We start from the raw sequence: 24,232 nt of genomic DNA, 5'->3' as shown, positions 1-24,232 counted from the left end.
TCTTTTTTAAGATTGTGGTCATTAATGCTGGATTTAAAAATCGGCGGCTGGATAACAAAATAGTTCCAAACTTGATACATTTTGCTATATGTACATTTCATTTTTCCACTGAATTTCACTGATTTTCTCAATTATAAGGCTGTCAGGTAGCCAAAATATGAATTTTGTCATAAAACAGGCAAATTCACGAAGACAAGTTAACTTTATATTAATGCTATCATTAATGTCATTAATACAAGGGTTCACAAATTTTATGAATTAAATTTTTTATTAATCGTTAATGTGATTAACGCATGGGATCATTAACTTTATTAAAACATGGACTAATTCGCTTTAATGATGCTAACATATTAACTTTATCAAAGCATGGGTTCGTTTACTTTATCTGTGCTAATTTACATATCAAAAATCACAAAACTGATATTTGGGAAATATTGTGATGTTTAATTCTGTCAGTATAGCCCAGCACTTTACCTGATGTAGAGTGATGAGTAGTCTTCAGAGTACTTACCCAAGATTACTGTATATGGCTTAAAGCCTAAAACCAAAAACATTCCAGAGATGTATCAACATTCCAGAGCTGTAGTCCAGCTATACCATAACCATTTTATCTCCATCTGATAATATCCACCACCAAATATAACCAGCAGGTCCACTGCTTTATAACCAGCCCACAGCAAAGCCTGGATTTGATGTCCAGATGCTGGAGCTCTGATGTTTTTGCAGGCATTTCCTTTCAGAAGTGATATAAAAGGAAGGTTTTGCAGCTGTGGCCCAATCAGGGCTGAAGACAAGTTTTCTCATTAGTTGATGCCCGTGAGAGATATTATCCACCAGTGTTATATTAAAACGATCACCCACTGTTTCCATAAACCCATAAAATGTCCATGATCCATTTAAAAAAATCAAAAAAAGTAAAAAAGAAATAATCCATTGTCTGTGTCCTGTCTTACAACTTTATGTTCTTCTCCTCCATTGCCTTCTGACAAATCGCATCCAAAGTATGAAATTTTGGGCCTAGGTTGTTGAGAAAGTCCAGATCATCTCCATCAGCGCTAAAGGAGAGCTTGTCTAGAGATGGACACTTGCTGCCCATTCCCTCGTAGCTGTATTCATGAGGGTGGCACTCAGGGAAGTCAAGCTGGTCTTCAGGAAGTTCATACAGCTTCTGTAGGGATGAAGCACAAAGAAAAGAGAGAATTAGCACAAAGGCCTTCATACACTGATGCTGAGAAGAAATGAAGTATAACTATTATGCATAAATATCTATAATTGCAAAGCACAGAAAACTGTGTTTATTGTTTTATTCAGAACATTTGTGACATATTTTACTTAAGTGAATGATGTGATGAGGCCATCATTTTAGTTTCATGCATTTCAACATATTCCCTAGATAGATAGATAGATAGATAGATAGATAGATAGACTAGACCGACCGACCGACCCTAAAGCAATTCAGTAGACACTGTAAACTACCGGTCTGATGTTGGTGGGGTGCAGTAATCATTTTGAAAGCATGCTGAGATTCTCAGATTTCAGGAATTATTATTAACATTTTATCCTATTGTTATTATTGTACATATTACTGTCAGATTTGTATAAACAGCATGTTCACACACTATAATGTTGTGCTGGATTTTCTGTTTTGTTTTGGGCCTCTGTTGTTTTTTCACTGTCTGTCCAGTAGATGGTGTTAGACAGTTATTCTTCTCATTTATACAACAGTGGCACAATCACAGGCCTCTGATTGGACTGTCTGATGTCAAATCAAAACATGAGGGCGTGAAATCTGTCATCATGTTTTGATATGAGTGCTTGTGAGCACACAGGATGTCTGATCTTTTTTGCCAACTTTCACATGAACTTTTTAAGCTTTACTGATCCTTAAACTGCTTCAGCTGATTCAGAATGCAGCTGCCAGAATCTCACTACGATTAAAAGAAGGAGCACACCCCCCCATTCTTAAATCCTTACACTGGACACTAGTCTGTTCCAAAATAGACTTTAAGGTGCTGTTACTGCTCTATAAATGTCTTAATGGTGCAGGAGCAGCGTATTTATCTGATCTGCTGCAGCAAAATGAGCCGAGCAGAACTCTCAGATCATTAGGAACTAGTCAGTTAGTCCTGCAGAAGGTGAAGACTAAACATGGAGAAGCAGCGTTTAGCTACTATGCTGCTCTTAAATGGACCCAGTTGACAGAGAGCATTAGAAGAGCCCCGACACTGGACACTTTAAAATCACCCTGAAAACGTAATCATATTTTAATTCATCTTTTTAATATGAATTATCTTCAAATTTTCTCATTTGTAAAGCACTTTGAATGACAGCAGTGGATAAAAGGTGCTACATAAACTTGCCTTTTTCCACACAGCTGCACATGACAGAACACATTTAAGGACAAACTTTGAAAGACATTGGTGAATGAGGACCAATGTTCTTAAATGCAATTCTCAAAAAAAAATTAAGATGTTCTCAAACATTTTCTTAAGATAATCTTAATTATTTTCTTAAGACTTTTGTTAAGAAAATCATCATTGTTTTCTTTCGTGGGCTACATTGCATTTTACTATGTACCATAAATGGTGCAAGATATATTTTGAATTTGTATTAACTGTTATTTCCATTATTAGGTTCATCTGCTCAGAAGAGCAAAATGAGGGAAAACCTCAAACCAAGTGTTTAAAAATTTTAGCAAACAAGAACGACAGGAGTCGGTAGAAGAAACAGCCAACAGGAAAAAAATCCTCCTTGGAAAATACAATAATTGTGGGGTGACGGCAGAAAGCAAGAGACGAGGATAAGCAGGGGTAAAAAAACGGATAAATTTACATGCTGACCTCGTCAACTCTTACAGCCTGAGACATGTCTAAGGCTGTCAGGTTAAGAACACACTTAAGAAGATAATATTTTCAAGAATAGCACTTCTTCTTAGAATTATTCTTCAGAGAATAGTTAAGAAAAGAAAATAAGATAACTCTTAAGAGGTTTTTTGAAGAACAACAATTTCTCATAACTTTTTTCTTAAGATTTTCTTTCTTAAGACACTTTCAGGAATCTGGCCCCTGATTTTGGTTTTGGGTTGCAGAAGCATAAGAACATAGAAGTGGAAAGAGAAGAAAAAGAAAGAAGAGAAAGAGAAAAAGAAAAAAGGAACAAAGCTGTCTCACCCTTAGAAGATGGTCTTCTATGTTCCAGTCTGACATCAGGCTGAAGGATCTGGAGAATCTGTGAGACCCATTCTAGAAACACAAACATCATCTTCAGAACATGGAACTGGATGAACCAGAGTATGAATATACACTATTGCTTAAAAGTTTGGGGTCACTTGTCATAATAATAATTGTTATTCAGTAATAACTCATCCAGTTTAGATTGAAATGCTTTAAATTCAACACCAAAACTTAAACCAACACTTTATTCACAGTTTACAGTATTTTGGGAACAACTTGATGTTAGAACAGAGTACACTCTTAAAAATAATGATTCTTCAAGAGTTCATTAGTAAATACACTATATAGAACCGTGAACAACAAAAGAACCCTTCAGATTATTTGAGAATGTGTTGTATATGGTTCTATTTAGAACCTTTTTGAAGATTCTATAAAGGTTCTATAAAGCAGGTGTTCTGTTGCTACCAACTTGACATTGTCACAATAGCAGAACCCTTTTTGGTACTATACAGAACCATTTCTCAAAAGGGTTCTATATAGAACCATCTACAACACATTCTTCATCAATCTGAACAACTATTCCACCATGCAAAGAGCCATATAAGCATGCAAATGTTTTGTGAGTGTTTATTGTTTTACATAGAACTTATGTTTTTACTGAAGAACTCTTAAAGAATCATAATCTTTAAGAGTATAGAACCATTTTATACTTAAGTGGTTCTTTGCATAGTGAAATTGTTCTTCAGATTGATGGAGAATATGTCATATATGGTTCTCTATAGAATCTTTTTGAAAATGTTTCTGTATGGTACCAAAAAGGGTTCTTTTATTGTTAAAAGCTTGACAATATCACAACAGCAGAACCTTTTTTGTATTAAATAGAACCATTTTCAAAATGGCTCTATGAAAAATCATCTACAAAACATTCTCAATCAATCTGAAAAATGTTTCCACCATGCCAATGCCATTTAAGCAAGCAAATGGATTTTTTAGTGTTCGTGGTTCTAGATAGAAACCACTACCTTTTCATCAGAGCTAATTCAGCAGTTCAGGATTGTGTTTAAGGCCAGAAAAGAAAAATCTATATATTTTTGAACAAATAAACACTTGAAAAGGAATATTATTAATACATTAGATATGTTTTATTTTTACCCTTAAACAATTTAATTATTTGATATAAGAGCTTATCAACAAGCAATCCAACAATATAAGAAGACTTGTGCATCTTTTATACAGTGATAGGAAACACAATTGCTCACAGAAAGCTTAGAAAACTTAATATTTTGAATTGTTTGTGAATAATATTTCGGCCCTCAGGTATTCTGACATGGCAGGGCTCTGTCTGGCCCTCTTTTAAGAAAGTTTGGACACCCCTGAGGGAAGTAAAAATAATAGAGACCAATAAAAGTTCTAAGTGGGCTTATGACAGAAGACAACTTACCCTGAAGGTGAAGCTCCTGCTCGTACCCCAGTTCTATTAGGACAGAAAAAACAGCTGTTATTTTTCTCTCTACTTTATTTTTTCTCATTTCTCTATGACTCCATCCAAATGCAGATTCAGTCATGTGTTTACATGAAGGGGCAATTCATAGCCTTTCATGTGAACTTCCTACTAATCCCTGTGAGATAAAGTTGAACAATTAGACTCCCCAACTGCCAGTTTGTAAGTTTTTGCACAAACCAAAGGCTCTGACACATAAACAGGTCATGTCAGGACAGAAGGCAGTCACGGCTTCATGGTGGCAATTTTTATTCTCTATCAAAACAGCTTTTGTTCCTTTATTCCCTGAATTTTCTGGAAGACCAGCTTAGCAAAGTCGTATTAGATGAAGAACATGCTGGAAGATGTGTACTTTTCACCACAACCGTTTTGAAGCTAAAACCATAGCCAGACATCTAGCTCAACTCACTCGGGCATAACAGCACATAGACCACAGGCAGCAAAACAGAACACAAACAAGGGCTGAAATAATCTCACAATTTCCGTACACTGTTAGAAATAAAGATTTTGTGCAGGTATATTTTTGATTCATCAAGGTACATGTAAATGTGCCCCCAAAGGTACACCAGTGGTGAACCTTTTAATAACCTAATGTTTTAATACAGAACAATAAAATGAAAAGCCTGGAGACGAGACTGGGTGTGTGGGGACAATACAACATAGAAAATATCATTTTAATGGATTATGGTACAGTTATGTTCCCTAACTAAGGGTACTGAGATGTACCCTTAAAGGTTTCACCCCAGTGACAAGAGGGGTACTGTCCCAGTGACAGTTTAGTACCTTTATTTCTGAGAGTGTAGCACTAAAGTGTGCAAGCCCATAATCACTTTTTAATGCTCTTTTGCCTTTAAGTCCTATTTTGCAGACAAGTAAACAAAGTGACATGTTTATTAACTAAATTTATTAGTAGCATTTCAGACAATGGAAATCAGAACATTAACCATAAACTAATTAAGGCTGAATAAACCTTTTGTCTAATTTAGAGGGGAGCAAAGTTTAGCACTGTCATATGAAGCTGAACTTGTATGAACATGCACATACGTAAAGAGCGCTTTAGGTATACATTACATTCTTCTACATGAGGTCCTCCCATCTGCTTTAGGTTTCATATGACAGATATATTTATTAAGGGCCACACAAAATCTGTACATGCTAAAATTTCACAAGCACAGCTTGACCTATTTCCACAGGAGATTTCCAGATCTGACATGAATATGTGTTTCAATTAGCTGATGATCTGAATGGCAAACTAGCACATGTAGTCATTCACCTCAAGCTTATTCATGTGTACTGTACACCATTTAAATGGCATTTAATGAATCGTGAGTCAGATCCTAGTTGTAAGATACGTAAGAATAACTCTAAGGGTACATTTCTTCATAATTTTTTGTAAATGTAACAATGTAAATGTTCCTTCAAAGGCACAACAGTGGTTTTGTGGTCCATTTGTGCACATAAGTTTTTCCAGTTGAAAAGTACATATTTGTACCTTTTCGTAACCTAATGTTTTAAAACAGAACAATAGAATAAAAAGCCTGGAGACAGGGTGTGTGGAGTCAGTACATCTTAGAAAATATAATATCAGTGGATTATGTTACAATTATGTTCCCTGACTAAAGGTACTGAGATGTATCCTTGAGGGTTCCACCCCAGTGACAAGAAGGGCACTGCCTCAGTGACTTAGATTCTTGTTTACTTCTGTTAAATGATGATTCATGCTACTGACCAGACCTATCACAACCTGGTCGAGCCTGGCCCGACCTGACCTGACATGGTCTGGCCCAACTGCTAGAGCTAAATTTGAAAGCTGAATCTAACCTGAACACACTGTCATGCAAACAAAGAAGGTTTATCTTAGCGAGAGTTTTAGAAAGCTTTGCTTTGTTACTGATTGCTTAGTTTCGCAAGTCAGACTTCTGTCTATCGTCAGGGAATCTGGTGCATTTTGTCCCTTTATGTGCCCAAGAACTGCCTGCTTTGAGAGGAAGGGCCGTTTCACTGACTTACAAAAGAACCTATCACACTGCAATACATCTCTTCGCAAGTGAAAACATCTCAAATGTAGTATATATATATATATATATATATATATATATATATATATATATATATATATATAATGTTCTCATTATGAGATAATTGTAAGTGTATTCCACCTGTTTCTGTACATTTTTACTTGTTATAAGAAGAATTATTTACATGCACTGCACATAGGAATATTGCACATGGAGTATTGATATTAATCTTGCTTGCTTCAAGAAATAATACGTAAAATGAGTCAAATGAGCTGCTAATGGAATAAGACACTTTCACAAGATTAAATTAGCTTACTTTTACCGGTGAATGTTTGTGCTACATCAAATTTAAATGTCTCAATGTCTCCGTCCTCTTTGAGTGTTCTCCAGAAACATATCCGTTGTGTTGTGCTGTGACTGGCTTTTCAGAAGTTGCATGTGTTTTCTGTATTTGCAGCACGTTTCTGAAATGTTTCTACATTTCGATGAAAGTGTTTTCCGAGCTTGCATACATATCGATGAAAGTGTTTTCTGAGCAAACCCACAGGAAACAAAGGCATCAGCACATGACTTTTAAATGTTTCAAAGATGACTCTTAAATGATGTTTAAAGATGTGATGTCTAAAGTTTGCAACATTTTTTAACCCCTTAAAAGGCCAGGGCCTGCCAAAGTTTATTACTCACTTCTATAGCCTAGGAATAGCTCAACCAGTTTGCATTTAAGTGCCTGTAGTTACTGAATAATTAAGTCTTAGTATGTAATAAGCCTGAGATTTTAAGGGGTTAACAAAATGGTTGTAAAGTTCAGACACCACATCTTTAAACCTCATTTAAGAGTCGTCTTTGTAACATTTAGAAGTCACGTGCTGATGCGTTTGTTTCTGTGGATTGTTTTTGTTACAGAACTGTCACCACCTGTATGTTAAAACCATATCTTAGCAAGTGTAAGGCCAGGCTTATTACACACTGAGGCTTATTTTTCAGTAACTAGAGGGACTTTAATGCAAACTGGCTGAGCCTTTCTTAGATGATAGATGTGTATAATGACCCTTAACCGTTTAATGAGTTTAATCTAGTATCTATATCACTCTGAAAGGCTCAGTTACGCTATGCAGAGAGAACAACTGTTTGCAGTCATACATATCCCATCAGCCTGATCAAATCCACTCACAGAAATGCATACGGATTGTTCAGGTACAGACAGCCACTAGAGACTTACCTGACTCATCAAGGTTCCGCCAGCCTCAGCCATCTGCTGAAAGCCCCCTGAAGACATCTAGAAGGTCAAAATATCCAGGACATATCATACTTTTGTGGGTCAAAAGGTCAAGACCAAATTTACATTTACAATTAGCAGACGCCGTCATCCAGAATGACTTACAAAACACGCAAACAGTAATAGCCAATGTGATGCAAAGTACTGAGATACTGCAAAAATCTATAAGCCATAAGACTGCCTAGCCTAATGAAATACATAAGCACAAGGGCAAACATTGGAGAATAAATTAAGTGCATTTTTAAAAAATAAAGTAATAAAACACACATCACAAATGAAGTGCGAATGAATGCAAAAAGGTGAATAAGTCAAATCTAATATCATGCATAATCTCATTAAGGCCCATATTATTAACTTACGCAAACATTTATGCCACATTCACATATCTGCAAATGGAAGAAAATGGATGATTATTAGAGGAGAGCTTTAGCAGTGTAGAGGGAATAGTTAAGGTGGAGAAAGGCAGGAGGATGCACTACACTCTTTTATTTTTGTTGTACAATACTAGGTTCATCTGGAATTCAATAACAAGATGTTTGACGTTCACGATTTCCAAAAAAATCAACATTCCCTTCCAGCACTGTGGTCAATTGCAAAACCTGGGAAATTTGAACTCATTGCAGTGGTGAGCGAAATTAAAAACAGTAAAAAATCCAGTTTGCTGTTGTCCGTCTACCGCACCCATGTGAACGTGGCATTAGGGTTTACTTTGTTGCAAGATGAAACTTACTGTTCTCCTTTTTGTTGAGCTGTTAATCCCTCCGTATCCATTGGAGAACTCCGTGAGCTATGCAGACAGAACAACTGTCAGTTAATGAGTGTTGGGCATGTTAGAAAACTCCATGTAAACTTCCTTGTAACTCTACTGTTCTGATGTCATAACAGTCATAAATGTATACTCTACTGTTAAAAAGTTTGAAATTACAATCTGTAATGAAATGCAAACCATTTGGTTGCAAAGAAACTTATCTCTGCCATCAGAACAAAACCTTGTATCTTCAAAAAGGTAACTTTCCAGCTAAGATTTTTTTGTTCTAAAATAATTCTAACCCTAACCCTAACCTCATCCCAAAACCTAATCTTAACCCTCACCCTGCCCCTAATCTTAACCCTAGCCTTAACCTCAACCCAAAACCTAATCCTAACCCTCACCCTGGCCCTAATCCTAACCCTAATCTTAACCTCAACCCAAAACCTGAATGTACTCACTGCTGCCATGTCACTGTTATGTTGTTGATGTTACTGAGAGTCTGTTGAGTGTTTATTTCATCTAAAAAGGGCCACTCAAAATAAAGTGTCACCAGAAATTCAATGTCTACTACAATTTTGAGGTTGACTGTGTGAGTAATATCTGGATAATGTAGTTCCAGCACATATTTCTGAACATCACATACCAGCAAACTTAAACAAATACAGTTGCTGCAAACAGTATCGTGAGAACCTACTTTAGGAATCCAAACCACAGAAGCAGTGTGTGTTTCTTGCCGAAGGGGAGAAGTGTTCTAACAAGCACAAATCCCCTGCCAAGTTCCTCAACGGTAATCACTAATCTGACTGAATAGGATTTTCTTTGATCTAGACCGTATCAGTCATGTATCAGTCAAGTATATCAAGGAAAAGAACATAAATACACATTACACACCTGTATAGGTCCTGACTTCAGGCCAACAGTGGAGGACTGGCCTACTAGTGTTTCAGCCTGAGAAGAGAGAGAAGATAAAAGGTTACAATAAGAGGTTAGAGAAGAGGCTAGAAATGGAAGGGTGGGCTATAGTAAAACTGTTGAGATAGACAGGACAGGGTGCAGTAATCATAGGGTAGACTAAGAGGGTAGGGTATTACAAAATACAGTAAGATAGGGTGAGGTACACTCTTAAAAAAGAAGGTTCTTAAAAGATTCGTTAGTGAAGAGAACAACCACTTTGCATGCATAAAATGTTTCTATACATAAAACGGTTCTATATAGCACCAAAAAGGGTAACAAATTCTCTGTCAAAGGGTTCTTTGTAAAGACAAAGGCTTATATAGGCTTAAATGGTTCTTTGCATGGTAAAATGGTTGGTCAGATTGATTGAGAATGTGTTGTATATGGTTCTATAAAACAACAAAAAGGGTTCTGCTATTGATGCAATGTCAGGCTTGTAACAATGGAAGAACACTTTTTGGTGCTATATAGAACCACATATAATCTGAAGGATAATTTCACCATGCAAAAAATCATTTAAGCCTGAAATAGTTCTTTCATATAGAACTTTTGGTGTATCCAGCACCAAAACGGGTTCTTTTATTGTTACAAGCTTGACATTATAATAACAGAACCATATATAACACATTCCCTATCCAGTGCCAAAACGGGTTCTTTTATTGTTACAAGCTTGACATTATAATAACAGAACCATATATAACACATTCCCCATCGATCTGAAGAACACTTTCACTATGTAATGGTTCTTTGAGTGTTCATTGTTCTGTATAGACCTTTTTTCTTTACTAAAGAACCCTGGAAGAACCACTTTTTTAAGGGTGTAAGATAGGAAATGGCAGGGTGGGGTATGTATAGTAGGGTGATGTATGGTAGGGTAGAGTAGCATAAGGTGGGGTAGGAATTAGGATACATAAAAAGTAGGGTAGGGTGAACATGACATGGTAGGGAAGGGTAAGACATAAAACACTCTCTAAAAAGATGGTTCTTTAAGGGTTCTTAAGTAAAAAGATGGTCTATATAGAAACATGAACACTCAAATAACACTGCATGGTTCAACAGTTCTTTGCAGATTAATGGAGACTATGCTGTAGATGGTTCTATATAGAACCTTTTTGAAGGTTGTCAAGCCTGTAAAAATAGAAGAACCCTTTTGGGTGCTATATGGAATCCTTTTCAAAACACATTCTCCATCAATCTGAAGAACCCATTCACGATGCAAAGAACCTTTCATCGTGCAATGGGTTCTTTGAGTCTATTTAGAACCATTTTCTTTACTAAAGAACACTTGAAGAACCATCTATAACTTTTTTTTAAAAAAAAGGTTATCATCTAAGTTGAAAGCATAAACACAATTTAATATAGAAATGATATGTGTTTATACTGAAAAAACTAGACTGTGAATTTAATTTCTGGATAAACTAACAATCAATTTTAGCTTTTGTGGGAAGTGCATAAATAGGTCAGTTCACATATATGATATTTCACATGGTTTAATATGCCAATCAATCCAAACAAGTGAAGTTTGTCAAGTCTGTTGCTGGTCCAAAATGCATCCGCGAGGCTCCTGACTGGTACCAAGAAAAGGGACGTGCTTGCGTCATGCACTGGTTACCAGTAAAATAAATACTGAAGTTTAAGTTTTATTATTCTTTTTTAAAGGGTTGTATGGTTTGGCTCAGAGCTATATCTCTGACCTCCTCTGCTTCCATTCCACCTCACCAGTCTTACGATCTTCTAACCAGTTGCTCTTAGCCACTCCATGCTCTTGGATAAGATTCAAAGGTGACTGGGCCTTTTCTGTAGCTGCCCTAAGGGTCTGGAACAGTAGGAGTACCCCGCAATAAAGGTTTTTAAGTCAAGGCTTTTGATTCTTTTTAATGATTATGCACTCAGTATCTGTTCTGTCTTTGTTATTTTAATTGATATTATCGTGCAGCACTTGTCGTCTTTTAAAGAAATTAAGGTGACTTGACTTGACAAACAGACCTTGGCGAGTGAGCCCCCTCCTTCTTCATTGTATTTGATGAGGGTTTGGTTCCCTTCGTCTTGGATGTTTAGTATAAATTCCTTCGCTTTGTACTCACAAAGAAAACAACAGCAGAGCAGCACTGAAAAAGATTGACAACAGATTGTTACATTTCAGAAAATGATGTGTTGGATCTGTTGCACTCTCACTGGTGTGGAATGTGGCTGCATTGCTCTTTGTTTTCGTTTTTTATTGTGATCAGGCCGGGAAAACACCTCTGCTGGTAACTTGCCAATATAAGTAAAGTTAGGAGTCACAGTTTGAGAAGCTGCAGAAGACAAAGGCATTTTAAAGAGAGTGATTTGATTTCCTGCCAGCAGATACAAAGAAGAGGCCTAGTTGGCATGCGAAATACTGCAGCTGGTATAAATGAGAAAGCTATATTTTCTATTCTGACTCCTTTCCAGAAGACACTTACAAGCCAATAACAGCATCGATCCCAGTAAGATTCCTATAGCTGCTCCATGCAGGTTGGAAGAACGAGGCAGGAGCGATCGACACACATCTTTACCCCCACAGTCACACACCACCACATTCAGAGTGTCCAGTCCTACTTTCCCCTGCTGGTCCTCGATCCGCAGTGGAACCGAGTAGTTCCCGTATGGCAAACTCTTCAGACTTATCAATGAAGATTCAGACCCTGCAGTAGAAACACAGCACACCTTTTAGATCTACTAAGCACCGTAACAGTGGTCATCAACCATGCTATTGGAGATCTGCTGTCCTGCAAAGCTTAATTCCTATGTTCATCTAACATGCTGACCCCCCTGCTCCCACCCACCCTGCCTAACACTAAAGAATCTGATCCAGCCATTCAAGGTCCTTCTGTTATGTTTAAACAATAGGTTATGAAAACGTACAAAGGTGAATTTTTGACAGAGAGCAGAATTCATGGCTCCATCAGTTATGCCAAGTTGTCCAGGTCCTGCAGATGCAAAGCAGCCCCAGACCGTCACACTACCACCACCATGTTTCACTGTTGGTATGATGTTCTTATGGTGGAATGCACTGTTAGCTTTACGCCAGATGTAACAGGACCCATGTCTTCCAAAAGGTTCCACCTTTAACTCATCAGTCCACAGAATATTATCCCAAAAGTCTTGGGAGTCATGTAGATGTTTTTTGGCAAATGTGAGATGAGTCTTTGTGTTCTTTGTGGTCAGCAGTGGTTTGCACCTTGCAGCTCTCCTGTGGATGCCATTTTTGCCCAGTGTCTTTCTTATTGTGGAATCATGTACACTGACCTTAATTGAGACAAGTGAGGCCTGCAGTTCTTTAGATGTTCATCTGCGTTCTTTTGTGACCTCCTGGATGAGTTGTTGATGTTCTCTGGGTGAAATTTTTGTAGGCCGGCCACTCCTGGAAAGGTTCCTCACTGTTCCAAGTTTTCTCAATTTGTGGATAATGGCTCTCACTGAGGTTTGCTGGAGTCCCAGAGCCTCAGCAATGGCTTTACAACATTTTCCAGACTGGAAGATTTCAATGACTTTGTTTAGCATCTGTATGTGAATCTTTTTAGAACATGGTCACATGTGCTGCTTTTTGAGCTCGTTTACCTGCTTTCCATTGCCAGAGTTTTTTTTGCCATCTATTTAAGTGATGTTTAGATTCAGCAGGTCTGGCAGTAATTATGTCTGGGTGTGGCAGTGAAACTGAACCCCATATTCAGTTTAATTTGGTTAATTGTTGGATTTCGTAGTTAAGGAGCAATTACTTTTTCACATAGGGCCAGGTAGGGCTGAACAGGATTTTCCATCAGTGCATGATATTGTATTTGTTGGGTTATCTCTGTCTAATATTAAAAGTAGTTAGATGACGTGACTGTTGGACTGTTGCTTCTGAAACTGAGGTTGCTCTGAACTCCTCTCTTGAGTCAGCATGGTCATCTTTGCAGACACGGTGGAGAAATTTCTCCTGTGTTTTATTGTGTAACACACCTGTAAAGTAATTTTATGGGGAAAAAAAATGTGAGCCATGTTTTAGGCAGCTAACATAGCTAGTTAATGTATAAATTCTCAACAGAAAAGACAAAAGTAAACCCACCACAAAAACTATAGATTATAGTGAGATGAATAGGCAGGGGTTTTCATATCCTCATATGCCTCCTGACTAATTTAAACACTTTTATTTTGACTATGATCAGAAAAGAGAAGTTTTCATCAGCAAAGCTCTTGCCTTGTGATGATTGACCGTTTCTAATGAAGGCGTTTATGCAAGCTTTCAAATTAGGACAGAGAACAGAATGCCTCATTCTGTAGCACATTCATGAATCTTTTAAAGATCAAAAATGTTGGGAGAAAAACACTGACTTTTTGTAAAAATACTGAAACAATGCTGACATCACCTGTGCTTGGGTTTAACTTCCACATGCTCAACAGCTCCTTATCTTCACTCGCAACAGAGAAGGAAAAGGGTCCTGCAAATGGAGGTGCGTCAGCGTCATCAGGCTTCACCGTCACCCGGTCAGTCTTATTCCCACACATGATCGAGTTGTTGGTAGTCAAGTAGGGTACGTTATCATTTAGATCTCCCAGTTGGATCACCAAAGTTCCTGTGCCTGTGGCAGGAGGCTCCCCTACAGAACAAAGACGGAGAAAGTAACTGACTTGAAGTTTAATATATGAGGACTGAGCACCCAAGTACATACTTAAAGTGATATTTTTAAATGTATTTTCATTTTCCTAGTTTACACACATTGATTGTTTATATGAAACATATGATATATACACTCCCTGACTATATATATGATATACACTGTATGGACAAAAGTATTGGGACACCTACAAATTACACATACAGGAGCTTTTATGTCAGCCCAATCTAAATCCATAGGCATTAATATGGAGTTGGTCCCCGATGTGGTTGAGGTCAGAGCTCTGTGAGGGCCAGTCAAGATCTTCCACACCAAACTTACCCAGCCATGTCTTTATGGACCTTGCTTTGTGCACTGGGGCTCAGTAATACTGGAACAGAAAAGGGCCTTCCCCAAACTGTTCCCACAAAGTAGGAAGCATACAATTGTCCAAAATGTCTTGGTCTGTTAAAACATTAAGTGGCCTAGAACAATCCCTGAAAAACAACCCCATTGCATTATCCCTCTTCCACCAAACTTTGCAGTCAGGCAGGTAACATTCTCCTGGCATTCGCCAAACCCAGACTCATCCATCAAACTGCCAGGCTGTCACGCATCCGCCGAGTGCCTCATTGGATTCGGACTCGATCTCCCAGAGTCCTCTGGGAGATCACCTGACCTCCACGCAGCCAACCAACGACGATAGACAGCTGGACTCAAACTCCCAGAACTCTCCGGGAGGTCACATGACTCCCCACCTGACCTCAAACTCCTATCCGCGTTCGCGATCTCCAGAATACTAATGAATGTCACCTGTGTTTTGATCATATGACTACTATAGTGTAGTATTTAAGCCTGGGCTTTAGAGTAGGTAACTTGCGAAGTACTGCATCCGTTTTCGTGATCTACTGAGTGTTTATTCCTGTATCTGATTATCGTGTATGACCTTTGCCTTTGTTCTTTGACTTTGTCTTTTTGCCCAGCCCTTTGGATTGTTTGCCTGATTTTGGATTTTGGACTTAGACCCTCCGCTTATGTTTTTGACCACGTTTTTGCCTTCTCCTGTTTGGACTGTTTGCCTGGTGTTATGTTTATTGTTTTGTTTCTCATCTGCTTTCTGGAATTGACCCATGCCTGTTTTTTGACCACGAACTTGCACTGCACTTCTACTAGTAAAGCCTTTGTATTTTATATCTGCAAGCGTCTGATTCCCCTGTGGCTAGTTTATACATTATTTTACTTGATTAGTCTGCAGACAAATGTGAAGTTACAATTATTGCATGTTTACAATGCTTATGGATTTGTAGCAAATATTCCACCCAAGAATAGGGCCTTGATTTGATAATTGCATTAGCATACAACAAACATCATTCTAACTAACTAAAGACTCGCGATCTCTCATTTTTGTAAAACTACATTTTTAAATATACTTTGGATGGCCTCGCAGAACTCATTCAGAGTCTTATCTGTGTTTAATATTTTGTTTAGTGTGGAATCACCCCAATTAACAGATGGGTCTTCAGTGCAAGAACCACAGAAAGGATTCTTTATGAAATACCTGCACAACATAACACATACAAAATAACTACAACAGAATGAATGAAGGATGTCTGAAATGTGCTTGTTGTACCATTGTCTATTGCTCGGATCAGAACCGTGTAGGTGCCATTGACTACGTATGGAGACTCACGGTCCATCTTCATCACTGTGGTGACCTTGCCTGTTTTGGGGTCCACCTTTACCCACTTGGCTGGATCGTCTGCTAATTCATACCTTGAAACCAAAAAACGAACAAACAATCTTGATGACTCATAATGTTAAACTCTTTAAGATTCTTGTGGCTAGACAGCCTGAGGCTAAAAACGATACAACCACAGAGCCACACCCAGAGGTGAATTCAGCTACTTTTCATACGCACCTGATTTTATCAACGTCTGAATCCACATCTTTGACAATGGGTTCGTACAGCACCTCTCCCGGGTTCCCTTCCTCTTTCTTGTACACTGTCTGAATCTTCTGCTGAAACACTGGCGGGTCGTTCACATCAATGACTTTGACTTCAACTGTAGTAGTGTTGGGTTTTCTCGCAGCGCGCATGGCAGGAGATGCTGGCTTTCCGTCGATGCATAAAAACAACAGCTCCTCGTTCTCCACTGATATTTCCAGTTTAGTGAGAGTTGTCCTCTCATAATCCTTCCCCTGTAAAGAATGGACATTGATTTCCACAAAAAACTAGTAAAATGCTATGAGTTCTAAGCACCTTTCATCAACCAAGACATGCTACTGCTTTTAAAACTGTATATTAACTAATCTATCTAAAAAAATCTATATTATCCTTAATGCCAAGGCAGCTATATGACATGTCTAAGGGTTAACCACTTAAAATCTCAGGCTTATTACATACTAAGGCTTATTATTCAGTAACTACAGGGACTTCAGTGCAAACTGGCTGAGCAATTCTTAGACTATAGAAGTGTGTAATAAAACTTTGGGTCTTTTGGTGAGCCCTTTAAAGGGTTAATAAACAATACTTTAATATTTAACCTATTTGGACATAAGGTGCATTTTAAAGTAAATGGCATTGTATTAACTTCAATTAAAGTGACTGACATTTATTTTACTGTTAGAATGCATCATTTCCAATCCTATGCCCTTAAACTATAGTAAACTGGGAAAATATGCATGAAAATTAAAATTATTATGGCATACACTGTTCATAAACACCCAAGTATTACATTTAAAATGTTTTATTCTGTGCCTGTGTTATGAAGCCCCTATTTAGGTAGCATTTAAATGAAGTGTCACTGAAGAGTCAAGACTTCTATAAGAAATAACATAATTTTATGTGAAGTATGAATAAAGTGTACCTTGATTACTGTTAACACTCCTTCGTTCGTTTTCGGGTCTGTCTCAATCTTGTAGTTGCCCTCCTCATTGCCCTTCAGGATCTTGTACACAGCTTTAGATGCTTTAGTGTTGGGGGTATCCTTGTCTTCTACGGACAGCCTTAAAATCTCTTTGTTGGTTTCCATCTCCATAACCTGAGTATTGTACTACACCAAGAGATGTCAAGATAGTCGTTATGTCAGGGGAGTTAAAATCAGTGTGGAAACTTTGGCCTTTGACTTTGTGACATTTTAGATCTATAATACAATTTAATACATTTAACAATTGTAAAACAATTGGAAAACAAAAGGAAAAAAGGAGTGCCTCAAGGTTCAGTGTTAGGGTCACCGTTAGGTACTGTAAATATTTAAGATTTTTGGCAGTGCCGTAAAAAGGTGGTTGTGACACAGATAGATAAATAGATAGATGTGGTAGGCAGCAGTGATTATACATTTTAGTCTAAAATAATGCAAGAAAAATAGCAAAAAATAATGCAAATTTTAGCAAATAATACACTGTTTGTAACGATTACAACATACTGATACCATTAAACAGGCCATGTTGGACCTCCAAAGTTTTGTTTTTATTTTTTTTTTTGTTTTCTTGTTTGTTTGTTTTTGCATTTGGGTATTTGGTTACTTGATTAATTGCCTTATGTTACATAGAAATGTGCACCTTAATAAAGCAGCTTAAAAGCTCTCATGCTACCCTTCATTCAATGTTAACAGAAAATGGAAAAAAAAAAGATGCATTACACACAGGACTTCATACTCTTAGGAGGCCACTGGTTCCATTAACTGTTAGCCACATTAGCTATTCCTCTAATCAGAGTGAATACATGAGCAGTTTAAACAGACTCACCTTTGTGGCAGTGAACACAGGTAGATGTGTGTTGGAGTCAGTGATGGCTATATTAACAGTGGCAGTAGAGGAGAGCGCTGGGCTTCCATGATCTTGGGCTTCAACAAGCAGTTTATAAGCCTTTGCTTTCTAAAACACACAAGACAGGAATGTGTTAGCAAGTTTGTGTTTATGCATATGGAAGTGTAATACATTTATAATCTTCATGTCGTTTTAGTTAGAAATCTCTATTTTATACAAAGCAACATAAGTAAAACATTGGATAAATGTCATGGTCTTAATGAGCTAAAGGAAAGGGCTTCAAATGTCAGCAAGACTTTGCAGTAAATGCAGAACTTAACAGAAAGCGAGTGTAAACTGAATGAGACTGGAGTAAGTTCAAACTATAATTTCCTGATTAGGACACTGGCTGCTGCATTCTGAACTAGCTGGAGCCAATTTAACGTTTCACACATTTTAAGTGAATTTCCATAAGTAAATGTGAATTAATCAGTGTTTTTCTTGGATTTAAAGTGCAAGACAACCAGCCATTAACATGGTATAGTAGCCTAGCCTAGTATTTGCAATAGAATGTAAAAGTTTGTACACTACATTACGTTTTATTGATTTTCTATTTGAAAATAAGTTAAAACATGCTCTACAGAGAACATACTTCAATAAATTTAATATTATTTAAATTAATGCTCGCTTTCTATTTATTTGATTAGTTTAACATTTTGGAAAAAATGTAAAACTTAACATTCAAACCCAGTTCCAAAAAAAAAGTTAGGATATTACATAAAATGCAAATAAAAACAGAAAGCAGTGATTTATAAGTCTACCTGCATTTGAATGAATGCAGTACAAAGACAAGATACGTAATATTGTACCTTTTCTTTGTAATTATATGTTCATTCTGAAACGAATGCCCACAACATGTTTCAAAAAAGTTGGGACAGGAGATATTTAAGACCAGGAACATTGTGAAATGTTCAAAAAACATCTTAAAGAGGTGATGCAATTGTACTTAAGCAAAGGAGCATCCAGGAAAGGCTGAGACCTTTATAAGCGAGTTTAGTTTTAGGTTCACCACTTTGCCAAAAGTGAGCAGCAAAAAATCCAAAACTCTACAAATAATGTTCCTCAGCAAAGAATAGCATGGATTTTAGGTATTTCACCCTCTACAGTACACAATATCATCAAATGATTTAGGGAATCTGGGGAAATCTCTGTACATAAAGGAAAAGAATAAAAACCACGACTGTGATCTTCGACACCTAAGTATGCACTGCATAGAAAACAGAAATGTAACTGAGATGGAGGCACCACATGGGCTTGGGAATACTTTGACAAACCATTATCAGTAAACTGTCACGGCATCCACAAATGCAGGTTAAGACTATACTGTGCACAGTGGAAGTCATATATCAACAGCATCCAGAAACACCGCCGCCTTCTCTGAGCTAAAGTTCAACTGATATGAACTGATGCACAGCAGAAATATGTGTTGTGGTCTGACGGGTCAAGCTTTAGGTTGTTTATGGAAATTATGGATGTCATGATCTCTGAGCCAAAGAAAAAAAGGTCCATTCAAGTTGTTACCAGTGTCTGTTCAAAATCCAGCATCTGTCATGGTGTGGGGATGTTAAAACTTCACATACAACAGAATGAAAGCATGAACTTATTTCTCAGCTTTGGGTAGGTTAGCATGTGTTTAATTTTGAATGTTTCTCAAGTAATAAATGGTTACACTGAAAAATCTGCAGCCTTATCTGGAGAGAACTCAAAAGTGACACTCTGTTTTTGTGTATTATTCTGTGTTAACTATGACACTTACGTCGTAATCAAAGCACCCAGTGAAGGCGAGCTGTGCGATGATGTTGTCATCTGTAGCGCTTGTGCTGAGAGGCTTGAGGGTGATAACTGGTGATGGTGGCTCCTGAGACACCACCCTCATGGTGATGCGAGAGTTCTCATTGCCTTTCTCATCTTTGTCTTTGGCCTGCAGTGAAACTGAGAGCACTCCTATTACAGCAGGAACAGAACAAGGTTACTGTGTCTGAACACACAAAAAAAGCAACATTTCAGTGCAATGTATTTTATTTATATGGAAAGTTAGAGACATCAGAGAGCACCTTTCATTTATTGAATTTCCAGTCAAAACAGCCTTTAAGTTCATTTTTCAGTGTTGAAGAAAAAAAATAGAAAACATATTTAAAAGAAAACCAAAACAGAAGCCTTAACAGCTAAATCTAATACTAGATATTTGAGTGTTCAGTGTGTCACTCTTTACTTTCATTACAGCTTCCATTCCTGTCAGAAGACTCATTTTCAGTTCAGTGCAAAGTTCAGTCTTAGAAGTTGGTTAATCATTTTCTAATGTAATCAAACACATTCAGTGATGTTGAGGTCTGGACTTCTCACAGTGGAAGGATGGACAGAAACAACTGTGGATGTTTTTTTTTTAGATCTGAAGCAGCTTGATTTTCTCCTCTCTCTCAAAGAGGAAAGCTTTAAGTGCTGTTTATCTGATGGGGCAGTTTGGGTGTCTACCAGATCTTCCAGGTGGTTGTTAAAAGGCCCATTTTCTCTGTACCTTTTAAATATTTTTTGAACTCCAATCTAAAGGACTCATTTAAAGGACTAAAGGACTGCATTTTCAATTATTTCACTGTGACCTTCTCCTTCTTTATGCACACTCATTCTGTTATATCTAATCTATTCAGAAATTGCCTGAAAAAATGAATACATTTTACTTAATGGCCATTTTGACTGGAAATTAAATAAATGAAGGGTGGTCTCTGAATTTCACTCAGCACTGTTCCTTATACAGTGACCTTGGGTATGAGAAATATATAAAGGGAACAAACAAGCAAAGACATAATCTTTTGCAAAATTTTACAAAATAGCCTCAAAGTAGAAAAATGATTTCTCCAAGTATTGCCGGTATGACACTTAAAATGTGTTTTACAGTTTACAGTACAGTCAGATTTTACTGTATCAAACACTCCATTGTATGGCTGCTGTAATATCACTGTAACAACACTGTAATAATACATAGATTTACTGTAAAAAAATGTGCCAAAGTACTTTTTTGAAGCAGTAAACCATCATCCTCTTCACTGCTGTTTAATTTAGTTAGTGATCCATCATTACTATAAAGAAATACCACAGTATGAGTGCAGTAGTGTGAGTGCAGTAATTATCAATTATAATAACTGCCTGGCATTTTTACAGTGAGTTTATTGGTAAAAAATGAAATTAAATGATGAAGTGCAAAAAGTTTATGTGAGTTGCAGGCTTTACAAATAGTTATACATGGCTGCACAGCTTATGTTGAAGAGCCTGTATTAGCATGTTTTATGGCAACTCACCAGCCCCCCCACACACACGGCTACAGCAGCAACAAGCAGGCTGTGATTTTATATGAATTATAGCTCACTGACACGAGTGGAGACAATGTGTATAAAGTGCACACTGTAAACTTTCAGTCTATACTAAGTTAGCGTTTTGAGTGCAAGAAGAGTTATACTATATAGACAAAATTATTGGGACACCTACACATTACACCCACATTACACCCACAGGAGCCTTTATGACAAATTCTAAATCCATAGGCATTCATATGGAGTTGGTCCCCCTTTGCAGCTATAACAGCTTCCACTCTTCTGGGAAGCTTTCTACAAGAAATACATACTAAGTACATTTATCAGGCATTATATTGCTTCTCTCTAAAGAAAACCTCATATCTTCATTTTTGTTCGGTTGTTTCTCAGTTTTTGATAGAATTTGAATGCCCTATACATTGTGTATAAATTTCATGATGAATGGACCAAAAGAAATGACCCAAAATGAAAAAAGTCTGGTTCCATTGACTTACATAAAAAGTTTTTTCCTTCATTCTGAAGTTACCATTTTGGAGATACAAGGTTTTGTTCCGACAACAGCGGTATGACACACATAGTACCTTATAATGTCCATCATGACCTTGTGTAATTGCTTATAAGTAGCTACTGTTCAGTTACATTTATAACACTTTATAAAGCAAGAGTATATAACTTTGTTATGTCAGGATTTATGACTCATTATAATAGTACAAAATCTGTTCATGAGAACATTGTGAACATGAATGTTGTAATGCCACTCTTACAGAAAGATGGTTCGTCAAGAGCTCTTCAGTAAAGACATTGGTTCTATGTAGAACCATGAACAATCAGAGAACCATTTGTATGCTTAAATGGTTCTTTGCATGGTGAAATGGTTCTTCAGATTGATTAACAATGAGTTATGCATGAACAACATTGTTTTTTTTACACTGTAAAAAGTGGCTCCTCAGATCTACCTAAAAAAATTACTTCATGTGTTAACAAGTAAATTCACTTGTTTTATTCAACCTAAATAAATACTTTGTATGAATGATTCTTTCAATCAAAGTAGTTTTTGTTCAATTGCTTGTTACCACATGAGGTAAGTCTTTTTAGGTTGATCTGACGAGCCACTTTTTACAGTGTATTATTTAAATTATGAAATAATTGTGTGTTGATTATTTAGATATGTAAATATTTTACATTTACAGAGTTATCAATGATCAATTTACTGTAATCATATAATGATATTTACCTTCATGTTCATTTGCAGTTCCCAGTAGTTTTATGCAATGTGTATTTATTTATTTTTTGGTGCACTTACAATAGAATTACACAATAATTTGCAAACTTTGTGTGAATGTTCTCTTGTTAATGGTGCTTGTGAGGCAGTAGTTTGCATGGTTCTGACCTTCTTGGATGTTCTCTGGAATTGTTGTATGTAGAACCTCAGGTAAGAACTGAGGTGCATTGTCGTTTATGTCCTTTACGGCTACGCTGAACGACAAAGTTTTGTCAAGAATTTCGTTGGTTTCTCGATCTGACACATCAAACTTCACCTGATCATTAACAATAAGACACAAGGAGATCCAGAATATATTAAAAACAATCAGAAGCTAAAGGGGTGATATGTATAAAATATCTTTTAGGTCATATTTATGCAGAAATATGGAACATTTTAAAAGGCTCACAAACTTTCAAGCACAACTCCAAATAAATAAGAACAGAAAAAAATCGGCTTGTGCCCATTTTCTAATGACAGTGATTATATGGAGATAAGAACACAAACCTTCTCAAATGAATGATTCGCACTTCAACAATGTCATCATTACCATTAAAGTTGCAGTTCACTTGAAAATGCTAACAATGCTAATAATGAACAAAGGTGAATAACCACTAGCTAGCTTTATGCAAGGGAATCATGCTAACTGCTAACTATTTAGGTTCATTTCTTTTTAGCACTGTCAGAAATCTGAAGGGAAATACCCACAAGCAGTGACTCACCATGAAAGTAGCGTACGTTTCTCGGTCGATAGGTTTGTGTACGCTGACCACACCAGTGAAGGGATCAATGGTGAGAATACCCTGCGGGTCTTCTGTCACGCCCTGACCACTGATACTGAACCGGAGTTTGTGCATATTGCTCTTATCGTTATACAACTGGTTCCAACAGAGAGAGAACAAACATTTGTACTATTATTATTGAAATCAGTTCAATCAATCCTTCAATACTTTAATCCTGGTTAACCAACCCCTTGTTAAATTAACTCAGTATAATCAATCCTTCATTATTCTGATCAGTCCTTCATTAAACCAGTTTAATTAATTCTTCACTAAATAAAATCCATTTTAGCAATCCTTCATCACATCTCAATTTAATCAACTCATTAAGTTAGAGCAGTATAAACAATCCTTCATTTAGTTAATCAATCCTTCTTTAAATCAGTGTAATTGATACTTCATTAAATAAATGTATTTAATTAAAACTTCATTATGTTGAATCAGTATAAGCAATGCTTCAATGAATTATCCTTCATTAAGTTAAATCAGGTTAATAATACTTGATTAAGTTACATCAGGTTAATCAATCCTTCATCAAGGTAAATCAGGTTAGTAATCCTTTATTAAATTAAACCAGATTAATTATTTCCTTCCTAATATTAAATCAATTTAATCACACCTTCATTAGGTTAAAGCAATATAAATGATCCTTCATTAGTTAATGGATCCTTAATTATATCAGTTTAATTAGTACATCATTAAGTTAATCAATCCTTCATTAAACCAGTTTAATCATCTTTCATTAAGTTAAATCAGGTTACTCAATCCTTCATTAAGGCAAATCAGGTTAATCAATTTTTCATTAAGGT

At 36.8% G+C, this 24,232-nt stretch overlaps 1 protein-coding gene across 1 annotated transcript in view; it reads right to left on the bottom strand.

The window, feature by feature from the left end:
* Positions 1-249: 249 nt before the first annotated feature.
* cdh26.1 (cadherin 26, tandem duplicate 1) overlaps positions 250-24,232 on the bottom strand; it is a 34,500-nt gene continuing 10,517 nt past the window's right edge. The window contains exons 4-19 of the mRNA XM_036591749.1: positions 23,367-23,522; positions 22,774-22,921; positions 19,835-20,022; positions 18,019-18,147; positions 17,139-17,324; positions 16,190-16,470; positions 15,902-16,044; positions 14,044-14,274; positions 12,118-12,339; positions 11,660-11,781; positions 9,611-9,667; positions 8,699-8,755; positions 7,912-7,968; positions 4,615-4,647; positions 3,171-3,242; positions 250-1,168 (exon numbers count right to left, since the gene is read on the bottom strand). Of these exons, the coding sequence (XP_036447642.1) occupies positions 950-1,168; positions 3,171-3,242; positions 4,615-4,647; positions 7,912-7,968; positions 8,699-8,755; positions 9,611-9,667; positions 11,660-11,781; positions 12,118-12,339; positions 14,044-14,274; positions 15,902-16,044; positions 16,190-16,470; positions 17,139-17,324; positions 18,019-18,147; positions 19,835-20,022; positions 22,774-22,921; positions 23,367-23,522 (2,301 nt within the window). The 3' untranslated portion in view covers positions 250-949. The remainder of the gene's footprint in view (positions 1,169-3,170; positions 3,243-4,614; positions 4,648-7,911; positions 7,969-8,698; positions 8,756-9,610; positions 9,668-11,659; positions 11,782-12,117; positions 12,340-14,043; positions 14,275-15,901; positions 16,045-16,189; positions 16,471-17,138; positions 17,325-18,018; positions 18,148-19,834; positions 20,023-22,773; positions 22,922-23,366; positions 23,523-24,232) is intronic.

This window comes from Colossoma macropomum, unplaced genomic scaffold, assembly GCF_904425465.1.
Source record: "Colossoma macropomum unplaced genomic scaffold, Colossoma_macropomum, whole genome shotgun sequence".
In the NCBI taxonomy this organism is placed as follows: Eukaryota; Metazoa; Chordata; class Actinopteri; order Characiformes; family Serrasalmidae; genus Colossoma; species Colossoma macropomum.
This window is presented reverse-complemented; position numbering and strand designations above follow the sequence as displayed.